The 17120-nt window shown below is 49.8% G+C and overlaps 1 protein-coding gene across 1 annotated transcript; it reads right to left on the reverse strand.

The window, feature by feature from the left end:
* Positions 1-2205: 2205 nt before the first annotated feature.
* LOC123094151 (uncharacterized) lies at positions 2206-4311 on the reverse strand. The gene is made up of 3 exons (XM_044516211.1): positions 3945-4311; positions 3637-3680; positions 2206-3021 (listed from the first exon to the last, which is right to left on the reverse strand). The coding sequence occupies exons 1-3, from the start codon at positions 4261-4263 to the stop codon at positions 2815-2817; spliced, it is 570 nt and encodes a 189-aa protein (XP_044372146.1). The 5' UTR covers positions 4264-4311; the 3' UTR covers positions 2206-2814.
* Positions 4312-17120: the final 12809 nt, after the last annotated feature.

Genomic DNA, 17120 nt, shown 5'->3' on the forward strand with positions numbered 1-17120 from the left:
TGCACAAAACAAGAATGGTTGACAGGATTAGCAGAAAGCAAAGCATCTTTTTAGCAGGGATTTGCATCGTTCTATGAAGGTGCAAAACCAAGTTTTACTACTACACCAAACATGTTCGAAACGAGAAACTGGACCCAATCACGGCACGACATGCCTGTCTCGTTTGATCCATCCGTCAAAGCGCTTCCTCTTCTTGGCATAACAATAGAGTACAGTATTTTTTTAGAATGCTTTTGGCATGTCGCTAAATATGTGGGAGCGAGTGTGAGTTAATCGACTTCAATAGACGGCAAAATTGCTAGCCCGCTGCACTTTGATAGAGACGATGAGCGAGAAGCGATACGGGTTGCTAGATATACTATAACTAGGTGTCGCATGGAGGCCAAGGAATATGATGAATGCGTGAGGGGGCCATGTATGATGTAACTACACTGGACTGCTATGTTTCGGACTCTTTCGGTTAAACTACGAGCCCAGTTGCGAGTCGGGCGTGAATTTGCAACTAGGATGAAAAACAAAACACATGTCCAGTTGTAAGTCGAGGGTGAACTTGTAACTGGGACAACTACGAACCCATTTACAAGTCGAGGGTAGACTTTACAAATTCTCCACCAGCCTTCCAGACGACGACATATATGGGCCGATGTGAAAAGAAACATGAGAATAGGCCGACTTAAAATAAAATGGGACAATAGGACACATGACAAAAAAGAAGGAGCTGACACGAGGCGCACATGATCGAGTTTGTGCGGACATTAAACAAATTGAATGACTATAGACTTAGATGAGACATCACTAAATCTCATCTAGAAGAGATTTAGCAAATCGGGAAAAAATCTTGTTATGCGCTTCTCTACTACATTGTCAAACCAAAATAAATAAAAACAAGGAATAAAAATACGGGTGACCCTCCACAAAAAAGATACAACCCACATAATAAAGCCAATACACAAAACCTAAAAAAGCCCACCAAAAATGTCATACCGAACCTCACTGCTTCGCAAGGGGCGAACAATAACACATCACAACCACAACAAACGCGACTCATAAGCACATACATCTAACGGTGTATGAGTTAGATTTGACATTGTTAACTATTATCTAGATGAGAATTAGTAAAAATAATTCAAAATGGGCCCCTAGATCACGCCATAAAAACGGCCTAACTAAAGACACACATGCAAGCAGGTCGACAAGTAAAAACCAGACACACGACGTGACACGAGATACATCGCCAAAATAATTTTTTATCTAGATTTACAGAACATTTAAACCGAACAAATGACAATGTGATTTTTTTATGAATTTAAAATAAATAATCAAAGAACCAAAAGGGAAAATTTAACAAAAAAAGAAAAAAAGAAAAAGAGAGAAAATAGAAAATATAAATAAATAACAGAAACATGCAAATAAATAGTTTATAATTCAAAAAAAGGAAAAAAGAAAAGAACGCATGGAGCAGCCCATATGGACTATAGCCCATAAAAGTAACCTATATGAGCCGAACGCATCTACTATAATGTAGCCTACAGGACAACAAGACAACGACGTTAAGAAACAAAGCGAGCTCACAATTTAAAAGGGGTTTGTCTAGGACACGTCTAGATGTGACATAAGCTGATTTCCATTCTGTTTGTGGTCTATTTTTTTGTTTTTGTTTTTTTCTATTTCCTGTTGCTGCATTATATATTTGTTGGAGTTTAGATGTGACATCCTTAAAAAATATCTAGATGTGAATTAGACAAACTGATTTAAAAGAGCACAAATTTTGAAGTTTTTCATCAAATGGCTTAGGAATTAGATGTGAGGTAAGTATTTCACATCTAGATGTGAAATAGCAAAAGTGTAAAATCTAACGCAGGGTACATCGTGGCTGAAATGGGAAAAAATTGGAAGCTAAATAGTACTAGGATTTCCATAATCTGGTTATGTTTAGCATTGTGTTGATACTCAATTTTGTTTAGTTGAACAACCTTTTCTTATTGCTGCTTGGGGCACTTGGCAAGATGTTCCAGGGTATCTTTATTTATTTATTTTTTTTGCGGGGAGGGTATCTTTATTTTTGTGTCCCAAGGTTTCAAGATGATGCACGCACAGTGTGGGCACATGAATCGCTGGCCGCTTCAGGACATGCATGTCCTCCCAGACAAGAATAAATGAAGTCGGAAACACTGCACAATCGCGCTGTTGACGAGCCTCGTCGTCTTCCTCATCAAGTACATCACGTTATAATTTATATCAGTATTATTATTACGTACACTGTAGAATTGTTGAAGGATATTCCCCCACAAAGAAAGTGATGACTGATGGATCCAACACAAAATAGCGAAATACTCCTACTAAAATAGCGAAACACTCCTACTAAAATTGAAATAAGAGAAAAGAAAATGCCATGTGGTAGTATATTTCAGTGCCTAAGAATGACTGAATGGCACGCACGAAAATCATGCAACGAGGTCGAGGCGCCTGGGGGAGCTGCCTGCCTGCGCCACCGCCCGGTAGGTCCATGGCGCCGGTGCTGCCACACCACGTCCACACTCCTCCAGGGCACAGCTGCACCGTCCACAGCTACACATGCAGGCCGGCCCGGCCCTGCCCTGCCCTGCCATGCCACGGTAGCCCACCACGTGCATCCATCACTCCAGCACCACCCATGTCTGTCACTCACTGCCATACATGTACACTGACGGTGCGGCACAGTACGTACGTATGCGGCCGGCCCGGGCGGCGGACGCTGCTGCGTCATCTTGTGGCCGCCGGACGTTCGACCGAGGCCGCCGACGCGCGGTAGCTGCATGTAGCGGCGGCCGGTGGTCACGGCATGTAGAGGCGGTCGCGGCACTTGCAGCGCCACGCCACCGGGTAGTACTCCGTGGTGACCAGCACGCCCGGCGGCACGGACACGTGCACGGGCACGCACGGGCTGCAGCTGCCGCACTTGGACGTGCACCGCGGCGGGTGCGACCCGGGGCCGGGGCCCCCGGCCAGCAGCCGCCGCCTGCCGCCCCCATGGTAGCCCTCCTGCGACACCAATGAAAACTGCTCGTTAGTTCACGAGTGAAAACATCGCGTCCGCGCAATCAATCAAGCACGTAGTACGTGCGCGTGTGGTCCGAGCGCCCGGCCGTGCGCGCGGCGTTAATGTGCTGCTACGCAAAAGTTGTACGGGCAGCGACGACGTCTGGTCGCTACCTCGGCGACGTCTGGTCCCCAACGCGCGCCGTGGAAGGGTTGTCGGAAGCTAGCACGAGCAGCCTAGCAAGTGCGCCGTACGCCGCCGTGAGCTGGCTGGCTGGAGGTCGCTGTCCGCGGCCGGCGACGGGACCAGCGAGCGACACCGACGAGACGGCGGCGCTGGCCCTAGCTAGCCAAGGTCCGCGTCCTTAATTTTGACGCATCCAGGTGGATTATCGTTGCGCAAGTCACAATCGTGTGATCTGGCTTCGTGCCTTTGTCAGACGCATCGGCCGAAGCCAAACATGAAAGCTTGCGACATCTAGCTAGGATGGATGGCATCTTTGTTTGCTTTGCTCTCCACAGATTCTTCTTACATGAACGGAGAAGCTAAGCTAGCAGGGGAACGCTCTAGAGCTTATAACACTCAAGACTCAACATAAGAAGATGGATCAAACTCACCAGATCACCGGCGTAGATCGCTGCTCCTGCCATCCCCCCAGAATCTGTTGAGCGAAAGGAAACTGAAACTTGTTAACAACACACTACAGCACCTTGCATCATCATCATAGAGAGGCTCCAAAAAACAAGTGTATGATATTGATACTACGCTGTACGCTCTCTTCTCAGATCTGTAGCTGTAGCAACCAGAAAAGAAAGAGAAGGGAAGAAACCAAGAACCAGCACTAACTCGCACAAGATGAAGAGATCTTTGCCAACACGGATCAATACAAGGGAACGCACACCCGCTAGCTCAGCTCATCGCTTACCCGAAGGGAGGACGCCGCTCCCCCAGCGCCCGACGACGAAGCAACCACAGCAGAGGGAGGCGACGACGACCAGCCGTAGCATAGATCCGCCGTTGCACCCTGCCGGCCGGCTCCCCCTGGGTGGCGGCATTGCCAGACCCGCAGCCCAGCTACCTTCAGTTTCCTGGTCTTTAGAGGGAGGGAAGGAGGGAGGAAGAAGCTCAGCCTCAGCTAGCCAAGGCCAAAGCCAGAAGCCAACACTAGACGAGAGGAAGAAGAAGACACGGGGACGAGGACGAGGTGGTGCGGTTGTGGGGGTACTGTACAGGCTGCATCGCATCTCGGAGCACAGCTCCTCTAAGCAGCTGTTATATATGCGGAGTCGACACTGTCAGTCAGTGGCCACCCATGGCTGCATGCTGCATGTATGCACACCCCCGGTAGCTGGCTGGGAGGCAGGCGCGGTCGCTAACTTTAATATCGGGCGCGCACAAAGTACGGCGTACGCCATGTGCGTTCACCTACACGTATACTACATGTACGGCTTTGAATCTTGGCGTGTGCCGTACCATACCACTTCTGCTTACCTACAAGGTTTCTACTAAGTACGTAGCTCTGCAGTGCTGACCTACAAAGACGGGATGGAGCTCCGGACGCCGGTAAAAAGAGGGACGGACTTGTGGCCACCGTTCATGTTCTTTTCACGGGAGGGTATCATACAGGTAAGTGTAGTCGCTGGTAAAAGGGGGTGCTTTGCCTTTTCTCTTTTTTAAGAAAATGACCCACGGCTTCTAAAGATGTATGCAGTCATTTTATTAATTATTTTAAAAAATTACAAAGTAATAAGTCAATACATCTGAAGCCGCCATCTAGGCAATAACGGTCGCTACTCCTATCCAGTTACGAAGGGATGCAGACATCGTGTCCAGATCGGTCGCGCGAGCGGCCCTTAAGATTGCCTCAAATCAAAAAACCTAAGCATAACATCTAAAGTTGGAGGCCGCACCAAGCCACACACCAGCTCTGGGGCACAAACTGGTCCGACACACTCTCATAGGTCGTCGCCGTCGTATTTCATCGATCCATCTTCAGAGCAGATACTAACGCATCGACCTTGCCAGGCCTGCTGTTGACGCCACCACGGCGCCAGACAACACCTCCTCCCTACGTGCGTCCATCACTATACATCCGTCGCCGAGGCCCTACCGTGCCACGCCGCAGAGACTCCACGTCGTCGATGCGTCACATGGAACGCCACTCAGATGTCGTCCACTGGTCCCTCAATTCTATGCATACCTCCAAAAATGACGTCCTCAAGAGGGATATGACATGAGAGCGTTGTCGTCATCCGATTGACCGATCTAGAGTTTCCTCTGGAGGTGACGAATAGGGGTCTAGAGCTTCTCCACAACGATGCCTTCAAGAAGGGGATGACGCAGAAAACGCCGCCATCGCCGGCCTTGGCAACGAGTCAAGAGTAGGGTTTTCACCCGGATTCGCTTGAGGAACCTCCATCCAACCTCGTGTGCACGGGACCGTCACCAATCACCGACGTCGCGCATGGAACGGGTCGCACCGGCCAGATCAGATCTAACCGAAGGCTAGACAACATGTACAGCCGATCCATCCACCAGGCCCTCCATGCAGTTGCCGCCAATCCAAGATCTGGCCGGCCGCAGAGCCGCCTGCTGCTACCGCGAGGCAGGTGTCGGTGTCAAAACGGGCGGATCTCGGGTAGGGGGTCCCGATCTGTGTGTCTAAGGCTAATGATAATAGGAGGCAAGGGACACAATGTTTTACCCAGGTTAGGGCCCTCTCGATGGAGGTAAAACCCTACTTCCTGCTTGATTGATCTTGATGATATGAGTATTACAAGAGTTGATCTACCACGAGATCGTAGAGGCTAAACCCTAGAAGCTAGCCTATGATGATTATGAATGTTGTGATTCTCCCTATACGGACCAAACCCTCCGGTTTATATAGACACCGAAGGGGGCTAGGGTTTACACAGAGTCGGTTACGAAGAAGGAAATCTAATATCCAGATCGCCAAGCTTGTCTTCCACGCAAAGGAGAGTCCCATCCGGACACGGGACGAAGTCTTGAGTCTTGTAACTTCACGGTCCAACAATCCGGCCAAAGTATATAGTCTGGCTGTCCGGATACCCCCTAATCCAGGACTCCCTCAGTAGCCCCTGAACCAGGCTTCAATGACGATGAGTCCGGCACACAGTTTTGTCTTCGGCATTGCAAGGCGGGTTCCATCTCTGAATACTCCAAAGTTCATGTTGTAATGAACAGTATCCGGCTTCCCATCAATATTGTCCTCCTCGGCTTCTGTGCTTCAATAATGCTCATCTCCACGTGTCGAGCGAATATGAGGAGGCGAGGCATTTTTGCCTTTGCCACCCCCGGCCCTACAGGCAAACCGTCTATATGAAGGAACGGGGATCCTCATATCCAAACCTCACCTTCTCCCCTTGAGCAAGCATCCAACAGAGCACTCCGGAAAAAACCATTCCAACATGGCCGGTTGCCGCAGCCCTTCTTCCCGTCCTCTTCGCTACAAGCCAGGTGACTGGGAAGAGTGTTGAGTTCCTCAAAGCCGTTTGATAGAGTTGCAGATCCAAGGGTTTCTTCCACCGGCGTTCATGGTCCCCGTCCGAACCGGACTAGCCACCTATAATGGCGGGGAGCAAGCGGAGAGATCTCCTAATCCATCCTCGGGGGAGCGAGTATGCTTCATCCCGCATCTGCTAAGAGGCGTCGGGTTTCCAATCCACCCATTCATTCACGGGCTCCTGGAGTTCTACGGCCTCTAGTTGCACGACTTCACCCTTGCTTTCATACTGCACATCGCAGGATACGTTGCCCTCTGTGAATTGTTCCTGGGCTGTGAGGCTCACTTCGGGTTATGGAAGAAGTTGTTCTGCCTCGTCCCTCGCAACCAGGGGGAATCCATATGTCGAATGGGCGGAGCCGAGATATGGCGCGTCGCCGAAACCGGATACCTGTCCGGCACTCCCAAGAAGGCATCTACAAACTGGCCCTCTGAGTGGTTTTATGTTGATGACGTTCCCCTTCCGGATCCAGTCCGGAAGGGCCTCCCTGAGTTCAATAATGCTTTGCCAAAGGTATGCCAAAGTTGGTGCCCTCGAGGCCCCCAAGAGGAGGATACCAGAGAAGTACACTTCCTAATGGGCAGGATAAAGATACTGGCCAAATCAGGGCTGACAATAGTCGAAGTTATGGCAATATGCATAATGCGGGGAGTGCAGCCACTCCAATATCGGGGGAAGCACATGTGGCACTACAATGGGGAAGATGATGCCACCCGTTGTGGTCGTAAAGGCTCGGACTCCGCCACTGCTCTGGCGAAAATATTGTCCGATTTGTATAAGGGAGAAGAAAAAGAATTCCTTCGTATCAAACCGTGGGATGGATTTTCCATGTACAACCCCCAAGCTGGGTAAGTCGTCACTCTTTCCCCCGCTCTATTCATTCTGGCGCCTTTCATCAAAATCATTAACCTCGATATTTCTGAGCAGGAACTGAGGAGGGCCGTGGAAGGATTCGACAGCCCCTCCCCACAGCCAGAGGACCCCGGAAGGGCCTGCGATCCAGGACTTAAGGAAGACCTGGATATTACTGTGGAGCTAGTCAACGGGACATTTTATCAGGCCAGTTGCGATGGCGCTTTAGTGGCTATCATCGCCGATTATCCCGGACTGCTACCTGCATCGCGTGTAAGCAAAGTCGAAACCTTATCCTCTAAAGAGGACTCCTTTCTGATATCACGCCTTACGCGTAAAATATCGCCTTTTTATAGAGACGACCATCGGAACGTGGCGCCGAGCCCCTGGGGGCTCATCGGCAAGGGGCACCCGGGTCAGGCAAGCTCAAGAGGAAGGCGGTTAGGGACGAAACGTAGTTACAGAGGTATAGTAAAAACCTGCTCTGTGATTAATCGTATTTGAAATGTAACAGCACCCTTCGTACTCTGGCAGAAAGAGGGGCCACCGGACTATATCCTGGGGACCTGCCGATCATGCCTCGACCAGCCGGATTCCCGAACCGGCTTCGAGAGAGGAGGCCAATGCGGGGCCGATGCCGAATTTTCCTCTGACAGAGGATGCAGATATGCTCTCCGCCACCAATTCCGAAGTGGAGAGTGCCATGAATCACCGGCGCCGACGGGCCATACTTTGGAATAACATTTTTTCTGAAGAGGCATTTAATGCTTTTAATTCGGGAGACACATATATCCGGGCTGCTCAAGGCGGACTCTCCCGAGCGACAGACCAGTATGCAAAAGATATACGAATAAGGAAATTTGATAAGCATGCATAGCAGTAGCCCCTGAGACTTGAAACAGTTGGAACAACTGATTTAAGGATCATGTTATGCACAGGTCCTTGTAGAGAAGAATAACCAATTGTCTCAAGAGCTGGAAGAGTGCAAGACCCAGTTGAGGGCCGCAGTTGCCAAACTAGAAGAATCCCAAAAGGCCTCTCCTGGTAACTTTTGTCTTTAATAACGAAATTTTATGGAAATGTACCAGTTAGTGATTAGCATGTTTGATAAGTCTAGCAGAAGTTGCTGCAGACAATCCCGGGGAGAATCCGGAGATCGTAGAAGATAGCGAGTCCCATCTCCAAAGGCAGCTAAAAGTTGGCGAGCGTATTCTTATGCAAGTTAGGCGGGAGAAGAACGATCTTCAAGATGCCAATGTTCGGCTGGGCATCGAATTAGGAGATGTTCGCACTCAGCTGGCGGACTCCATTAAGGAGAACAGAAGGCTTCGTCGCGGCATTTATGGTAAGTGCCTAGACGAACTGTAGTGCAGCTCGGCGAGGAAGCATATTGAAAGAGTTTACTGCAAGACCTCTCACAGCTGCACGAGCGAGCTCGGCAGGTGATGCAGAGTATTGCCCAGGCCTTGTGGCCATCGACCTCTCTGCCAAAAGGCATGAGGGAGCTCGTGGATATGCTCCAAGGAGCACGACGGCGCTTCCGTTTGTGGAAGATGTCAGCCTGCCGACAAGGTGCAAGGGAAGCCTAGGCCATGGTGAAGACGCGCTACACCAAGCTTGACCCGAACCATATGGCCGAAGTCGGACCGGCGGGGCAAGATGGGCAAGAAATTCCCGTGAGTCTGGTGTACGACCAGGTAGCGTTAGCCGCAAAGTATTCCCAACAGGATTGCAAGCTAGATAGCCTGTTGGAAGGTATAGAGGAAGAATATAGTCAGTCCAAGTGACTATGTAATTCAATGGACATATGTAGTCCCTAGCTGGATTAAAGATCATTTGTCATGGCAGACCGTTTTGCTTCAGCCCCCGGATCCGACAGTCCGGGGTGTATCCGAATACCCGCTCAGTTATGCAGATGTACATGTCTGGATTGCGAACAGAAAACGCAAGATATAAAACTTCTGGGGATTCATGTTTGTAATAAACGAAAGAAACATCTCTTGTTCACCGACCGAATATTCCCTTAAGAACGCTAGCTTTAGGCTTCACCCAGTCCGAGGTACACATCCGGCTGAACCGGCAGTAGCAATCGCAGAGGTGATCCCCTTATGCCCTAGCCGAATTAACGGGAACGTAGGGCATAAACACAAGAGCCAGGCAACCCAGCATGGCCACATCTTAAGTCATATCGATGCATATAATGGTGAAGAAAAGGCACATATGAAAAAAGAACGCATATATGATAGGCAATAAGCCATGAAAGTAATTATATTTAACTTCCGTATAGGAAGCCCCTAGGTATGGTTTACACACGTAGTGCGGCCGGAGTGATCCGAGCATCCGTACTATACTGAGTACTTTGTGTGAAGAGTGGAAAAATGGTGGGAAAGGAAAAAAAGAGGGGGAGGAGCATAATTAAGGGAGCGGGGGTAAGGAGACGAACACTGAGTTCGGCACTAGGCGTAGAATCTCCGGAGTCTGGCCGCGTTCCATGGGTTCAGCTCGAGTCTGTTATCGGATGCATCACGTAGGCGGTACGCTCCTCCGGTGAGGACTTTATCAATGATGAAGGGGCCCTCCCACTTAGGTTTGAGATTGTCCTTCTTCTTCTCCGGTAGGCGTAGAACGAGTTCGCCAATATTATAAGTTTTGGCCCGCACTTCTCTGCTTTGATATCGTCGAGCCTGCTGCTGGTAGAATGCGGAACGGGCTTTGGCAACGTCGCGCTCCTCCTCCAGGGCGTCTAAGTTGTCATGCCGATCTAACTCGGTTTCCTTCTCTTCGTACAGGCGCACGCGAGGTGAGTCGCGTATTATGTCGCAGGGTAGTACTGCTTCTGCGCCATACACCATAAAAAATGGTGTGTATCCGATCGTGCGATTCGGCGTGGTCCGCAGCCCCCAGAGTACGGAGTCGAGCTCCTCGACCCAGTGCGTGTTCGATTCTGTTAAGGACCGCACTAGTCTGGGTTTGATGCTGCTCATAATGAGACCATCTGCACGCTCGACCTGACCGTTGGTTTGGGGATGGTAGACGGAGGTGTAATCGAGCTTAATGCCCATATTTCCGCACCAAGTTTTCACTTCATCGGCTGTGAAGTTTGATCCATTATCGGTGATGATGCTGTGAGGGACGCCGTAACGGTCACAACCCCTGAGATGAAGTCTATCAATGGTCCGGATTCGGCCATTTTAACTGGTTTGGCTTCTATCCATTTGGTGAACTTATTCACCATGACCAATAAGTATTTTTTTTCTTATGGCTTCCTCCTTTAAGGGCCGACCATATCCAGCCCCCAAACCGTGAAGGACCAAGTGATGGGGATTGTTTGGAGAGCGGTAGGGGGCATATGGCTCTGATTGGCAAAAAGCTGGCAACCGACGCAATGCTGGACAAGCTCCTGTGCGTCTGCTCAGGCTGTCGGCCAATAAAAACCTGTGCGAAAGGCCTTGTTGACAAGTGCCCGAGCTGCAGTGTGGTGTCCGCCGAGTCCGGCATGGATTTGAGCCAAGAGCTGCCGCCCTTCCTCTTCGGAGATGCATCTTTGGAGCACTCCGGTCGTAATTTTCTTGTAGAGTTCGACCTCATGGACTTTGTAGGCTTTGGAGCGCCGCACAATACAACATGCTTCATTCTGGTCCTGGGGAGCTCCTGCCTATTTAGGTACGCCAAGAAAGGCTCGGTCCATGAGGTGATTACAACCATGATTTCATGGGCCGAAGGTGTTATTTCGGTGGCAGAGCCTTCGATTACGCCAGATGGTTCGGAATCTGGGGTTGTATTTGAATCTGGGCTAGTGTTGCCGGACTCCCCTTTCCATATCACGGATGGTTTGAACAGCCTTTCCAAGAATATGTTAGGTGGGACAGGGTCGCGTTTAGCGCCGATGTAGGCGAGGATATCCGCCGCTTGATTGTTTTCTCGAGCCACATGGTGGAATTCGAGTCCCTTGAACCGAGCTGACATTTTGAGGACGGCATTATGGTAGGCCGCCATTTTGGGATCCTTGGCATCAAAATCTCCGTTTATTTGTGATATCGCGAGGTTTGAATCCCCGCGTACCTCCAGGCGTTGAATGAGCCTCGTATTCGGTTACGTTGTTGGAGTCTGTGTATAATATTTGGAGTATGTATTGGACTATGTCTCCGGTGGGGGAAGTCAGGACTACACCCGCTCCCAGTCCAGCCATCATTTTAGAGTTGTCGAAGTGCATGATCCAGTTGGAGTACGCGCCATACTCTTTAGGGAGTTCGACTTCTGTCCATTCGGCGACAAAGTCGGCCAATACTTGCGACTTAATTGCCCGTCGTGGTTTGTATGTTATGTCGAACGAAAGGAGCTCGCTATCCCATTTAGCAATCCTTCTCGTGGCGTCGCAGTTGTTTATTATGTCGTTGAGTGGTACTTCGGAGGCCACCGTAATTGAACACTCTTGAAAGTAGTAGCGTAGCTTCCGGGATGCCATGAAGACCGCGTGCGCTATTTTTTGATAGTGTGGGTATCGGAATTTGCATGGAGTAAGGACAGTGGACACATAATATACCGGCCTTTGGAGCGGGAACTTGTATCCGTCTGCTTCTCGTTCAACGACGAGCACTGCGCTGACAACCTGATGTGTCACATCTATGTATAGTAACATGGGTTCGCCAATATTTGGCGCTGTCAAGACTGGATTACTGGCCAATAAGGTCTTTATTTCATCCATTCCGGCCGCGGCCACATCCGTCCACACGAAGTGTTTGGTGCGTCGAAGAAGGCGGTAAAGGGGTAGTGCATTTTCTCCTAATCGGGACATAAAGCGGCTTAAGGCAGCCACACATCCAGCTAGTTTCTGGATATGCTTGAGGTCTGTTGGGATAGCCAACTGCGACAGAGCTCGGATTTTTCCTAGATTTGCTTCAATTCCTCTATTGGAAACAATGAAGCCGAGCAACTTCCCAGAGGGTACGCTGAAAACACATTTTTCCGGGTTTAGCTTGATGTCGTATGTTCGGAGGTTATCAAATGTAAGCCTCAAGTCATCTATTAGGGTTTCGACGTGTCTCATTTTTATGACCACGTCGTCCACATATGCCTCTACTGTTTTGCCGATTTGCTTCTCCAGGCATGTTTGGATCATGCGTTAATAGGTTGCGCCGGCATTTTTAAGCCCGAAAGGCATAGAGTTGAAGCAGAAAGGGCCATACAGCGTTATGAAGGCCATTGCAGCTTGGTCGGACTCTGCCATCTTTATTTGATGGTATCCGGAGTATGCATCGAGGAAACATAGTGAGTCGTGTCCTGCGGTAGCGTCGATGATTTGGTCGATGCGAGGGAGGGGGAAGGGATCCTTGGGGCAAGCCTTGTTGAGGTCTTTGAAATCCACGCATAGGCGCCAGGATTTGTCCTTCTTTGATACCATTACCAGGTTTGCCAGCCAATCCGGATGCTAGATATCTCTGATGAATCCGGCCTCAAGTAGCTTGGCTAGTTCTTCTCCCGTGGCTTGTCGTTTAGGCTCTGAGAAGCGCCTAAGAGTCTGTTTGACTAGCTTGTATCCTTTCAGAATATTGAGGCTATGTTCGGCTAGCCTGCGTGGGATGCTTGGCATGTCTGAAGGATGCCAAGCGAAAATGTCCCAATTCTCACGTAGGAATTCTCGTAGTGCGGCGTCCATTGTGGGGCTCAACTGTGTCCCTATGGAAGCTGTCTTCGTGGGGTCCGTTGGATGGACTTGGAATTTGACTATCTCTTCTGCAGTTTTAAATGATGTGGCCTTGGGTCGTTTGTCGAGTATCACGTCGTCCCTGTCCACTGTGGCGCGCAGCTTTGTTAGTTCTTCGGCCGCTAGGGCTTTGGATAATGCTTCCAAGGCTAGTGTTGCGGTTTTATTTTCGGCGCGGAGTGCGGCGTCCGGATCACTGGCTAGAGTGATGATTCCATTGGTCCGAGCATTTTAAGCTTCATGTACCCATAATGGGATATAGCTTGAGAGCTTGTGAATGCGGCCCGCCCTAAAAGGGCGTGGTATCTGCTGCTGAAAGGAGCCACTTGGAATGTTATTTCTTCGGACCTATAATTCTCCGAGGTGCTGAATACCACATCGAGTGTGATTTTTCCCACACACCTTGCCTCCCGACTAGGGATAATTCCCCTGAAGGTTGTGCCGCTCTGCTCAATGCGGCTTTTATCAATTTCCATCTTGCTGAGTGTTTCTTCATAGATCAAGTTTAATCCACTTCCGTCGTCCATGAGTACTTTAGTGAGCCTAAAGCCATCCACAATTGGGCTAAGGACCAAAGCGGCAGGTGCCTGGACTGTCTGGACTTGGGGTTGGTCACTGGCACTGAAAGTTATAGCAGTGCCATTCCACAGATTTGTTTTTGCTACGTGGCAGATTTCGGCGAGATTTCGATGAGCCCGCTTGCGCCTATTATTTGAGGCAAAAGTCTCGAAGACTGTTAATACTGCATTGTTGTCTTCGGCGGGACATTGCTCTGCTTTATTTACAAGAAGATCCTCGCCGCTTTTTGCTACCTGCCGGAGTATCCAACATGCTCTAAGGCTATGTGTTGGCTTAGTATCCGGCGTGCTATGAATTTTGCATGGCCCATTGAGCCATTCTTCCAATACGGTTCCACGTCTTGGAGTGGGCTTTGGCTTTTTGGGAATTGGATCGGGTAACTTAGGAGAGTTTGCCCTTTTAGCTCGGAGGGAAGGTTTAGTGAGAGCTGGATTATCCCAAAAGTCTGTTTGGGTTTTCCAGGTACTTTCCATCGCGCAGTACTTCTGTACTATGGCTGCTAAGTCGGCAAAGTGTATTATGTCACGGCGACTTATAGCATTAAGAATCCCTTTGCTCGTGCAATTTTTGAAAAAAAGTGAGATTCGTCCTCCCCGCGACACTCCTTGACCTTGTTTATCACAAGGAGGAATCTGGCCCAGTAGTGATGTACTGTCTCTTGTGGCTCTTGTCTGATATGGGAGAGATAGCTTAAGTCTGGGTGGATCGGCTTAGTTGAATCTGGATTCTGATCCGATCTAGCGCCCAGGGGCAGAGGAGCTTCCGGGCTTGACAGCTCGGGCTCCGGGATGTTGCCCGATTTCTCCGGCCCGTTGCCCGATTCTAAGTTCGGGGTCTGGGTCGTTCCCTCCCACGAACGGGTATCCGGCTCAGAGAGCTCGGCGATCCGGACATAGTTCGTCCTCAGAATAGAGGGACGGTTCATATGTGGCTCTTCTACTGCCGCTATCTCGTGGATGACCGGTGGGGGTTTAATATCCCTTTGGTCGGGTTTAAGCCCAATCCGGTCATAGTCTGTAGCGACTCCCAAAGCGGCGATGCGATCCAAGAGCTCATTAAGGGAAGAGAGCTCTATTGGCTCCATCTGTTCAGCGAGTTCCGAATTGACGTGGAGGCTATTCGTGATGACCTGAGAGGTCATTGTCGACGCGGCAGCCGATCGGGCGGCCATGACGAAGCCACCTAGTCGGAGAGTTTGGCCTACAACCAGCGCTCCCCCGGAGGTGATGTTGTCCTTGACAACGAGACGGGCCATCGAGCCTTGCAGCGACGACACGGAGGAACTCTCAATGAAAGCACCAATGTCGGTGTCAAAACCAGCGGATCTCGGGTAGGGGGTCCCGATCTGTGTGTCTAAGGCTAATGGTAACAGGAGGCAAGGGACACAATGTTTTACCCGGGTTCGGGCCCTCTCGATGAAGGTAAAACCCTACTTCCTGCTTGATTGATCTTGATGATATGAGTATTACAAGAGTTGATCTATCACGAGATCGTAGAGGCTAAACCCTAGAAGCTAGCCTATGATGATTATGAATGTTGTGATTCTCCCTATACGGACCAAACCCTCCGGTTTATATAAACACCGGAGAGGGCTAGGGTTTACACAGAGTCGGTTACAAAGAAGGAAATCTAATATCCGGATCGCCAAGCTTGTCTTCCACGCAAAGGAGAATCCCATCCGGACACGGGACGAAGTCTTGAGTCTTGTATCTTCACGGTCCAACAGTCCGGCCAAAGTATATAGTCCGGCTGTCCGGATACTCCCTAATCCAGGACTCCCTCAGCAGGGTCGGCCGCCACGCCGCAGGACCCGACCAGCCGCGCCTCCACACGCCTGGGGCCACGCCCCACCCCGAGGCGTCGTGGGAGAGAAGGAGAGACCCTCGCCACCGCCATCTTCCCTCGGGCATAATCCGGCGGCATCACGCGGCGGCAACAGGAGGAGAGGAGAGAGTAGATCGAGGCTCGGCGGCGGCTAGGGTAGTTGCCTACCCGAGTCGCCCGAGCGGGAGCGACGCGGGGGGGGGGGGGGGGGGGGATATGGGAAATGCCTTCCTCCACGACCAACGTCTTTTAAAATGAAAGAGATTTTCACTTCCCGACCTCTGCACGAACTAGGGATGCATACGACCATTTTAGTATGAGTACCAAGATAAACATGACCGTCGAAATTTTTTAAATGAGTATCAACATATTTCTGGATGAGTGGTTCCACCACATATTAAATTTGATTCTCAATAAATAGAAGAAGAAAAAAACATGCATGCATCACCTGTCAATTCTAGGAATTGTACTTAGATGCTCTGTCTTGTGTGAGAGCAATTTGTTTCTTTTTTTCTTCTTTGGTGGTACGGCTTGTTACAGATTAACATGGGCAGCAAGCAAGCAGAGGACACAGGATTGGACCACCAAACATGTTGCAATGCGTGCGTGCAGAAACACTGGCACTCCTCCACTGCCCAGAGTTTTGTGCCATGGCTAATAACTCCCACTCCTACTTTGGTGGTCCAGTCAGTGAGAGACGAGACTGATGAGACGTCGACCGTGGCGAGGCCGACCTCCGGTCCTCACTTCCGGGAGTCAAGCGTTCTGCACCTCTATGATTCAGAGGAGTTCATGCTTACCTCTGCGTCCGCGCATGCGTGCATGCACTGGCTGGCTCGTGTCTTAATTATCGCCAGGAATCACGTGGCTCGTCATCATCGGATTATTTCGGGGAGACCTTGGCGACTTCTCGGTTCACTTCTCTTCTCCTCCGCTGTAACACTATCACCGCCGTGGAGACGAGAGAGACGCTGCCGAGTACGTGGGCGGTTCCCCCTCTTTTGGTGGTGTGCTAATGTTGGTCAAACTGGCTGGTGTGCTCGTGGGAACTCTCGTACTCAGGTGGGGTCTCTTTTGTCTGGTAATCAGATGTGGTGCAGACCACGATGGATTTGGACTTTGTTAGGCTGGTCATAGTAGGGAGTAACTTAGACTACTAACATGCATATATTACTAGTCTATGTTATTACCTCTGTAGTGCATTGTATCATATATTAGCATCATATGTCGTCTCATTTATTGTCATGCATGACACATTTATTATGTTACCGTATCTACCTATATGTTACTATAACCATCTCTCTCTTCTTTAATTGACTGCCACGTAAGCATGTTTGCGAGTCCCAAGCGCATGATACTACTTATGTTACCCCCACTATGGCTAGCCTTAACGTCCATATAAATAGTGAGTATACTAAATCAGTGACATTTATTTTGAAACGGAAAAAGTAGTACGAGTATTTAACAAATAAAAATACTAACGTCCACACGTGTGGCAGATTTGTAACTCACCCACACGCGTCGATCCATATTCATTCAGTTTTGCACGAATTTTGACAATATCTTATGGTTTTTGTGTGCCACGTAGGCATCGTCTGGTGTGTGGGCGTTCCATAGT

Source organism: Triticum aestivum, chromosome 1B (genome assembly GCF_018294505.1).
Source record: "Triticum aestivum cultivar Chinese Spring chromosome 1B, IWGSC CS RefSeq v2.1, whole genome shotgun sequence".
NCBI lineage: Eukaryota > Viridiplantae > Streptophyta > Magnoliopsida > Poales > Poaceae > Triticum > Triticum aestivum.

Excerpts from the sequence above, each read along its gene's own strand:
- LOC123094151 (XM_044516211.1), bottom strand. The coding sequence starts at position 4,263 with ATGCGATGCAGCCTGTACAGTACCCCCACAACCGCACCACCTCGTCCT. Across the intron at positions 3,681-3,944 it reads GAGCGGCGTCCTCCCTTCGG|ATTCTGGGGGGATGGCAGGA; the intron begins GTAAGCGATGAG and ends TTCGCTCAACAG. Across the intron at positions 3,022-3,636 it reads CGATCTACGCCGGTGATCTG|GAGGGCTACCATGGGGGCGG; the intron begins GTGAGTTTGATC and ends TTGGTGTCGCAG.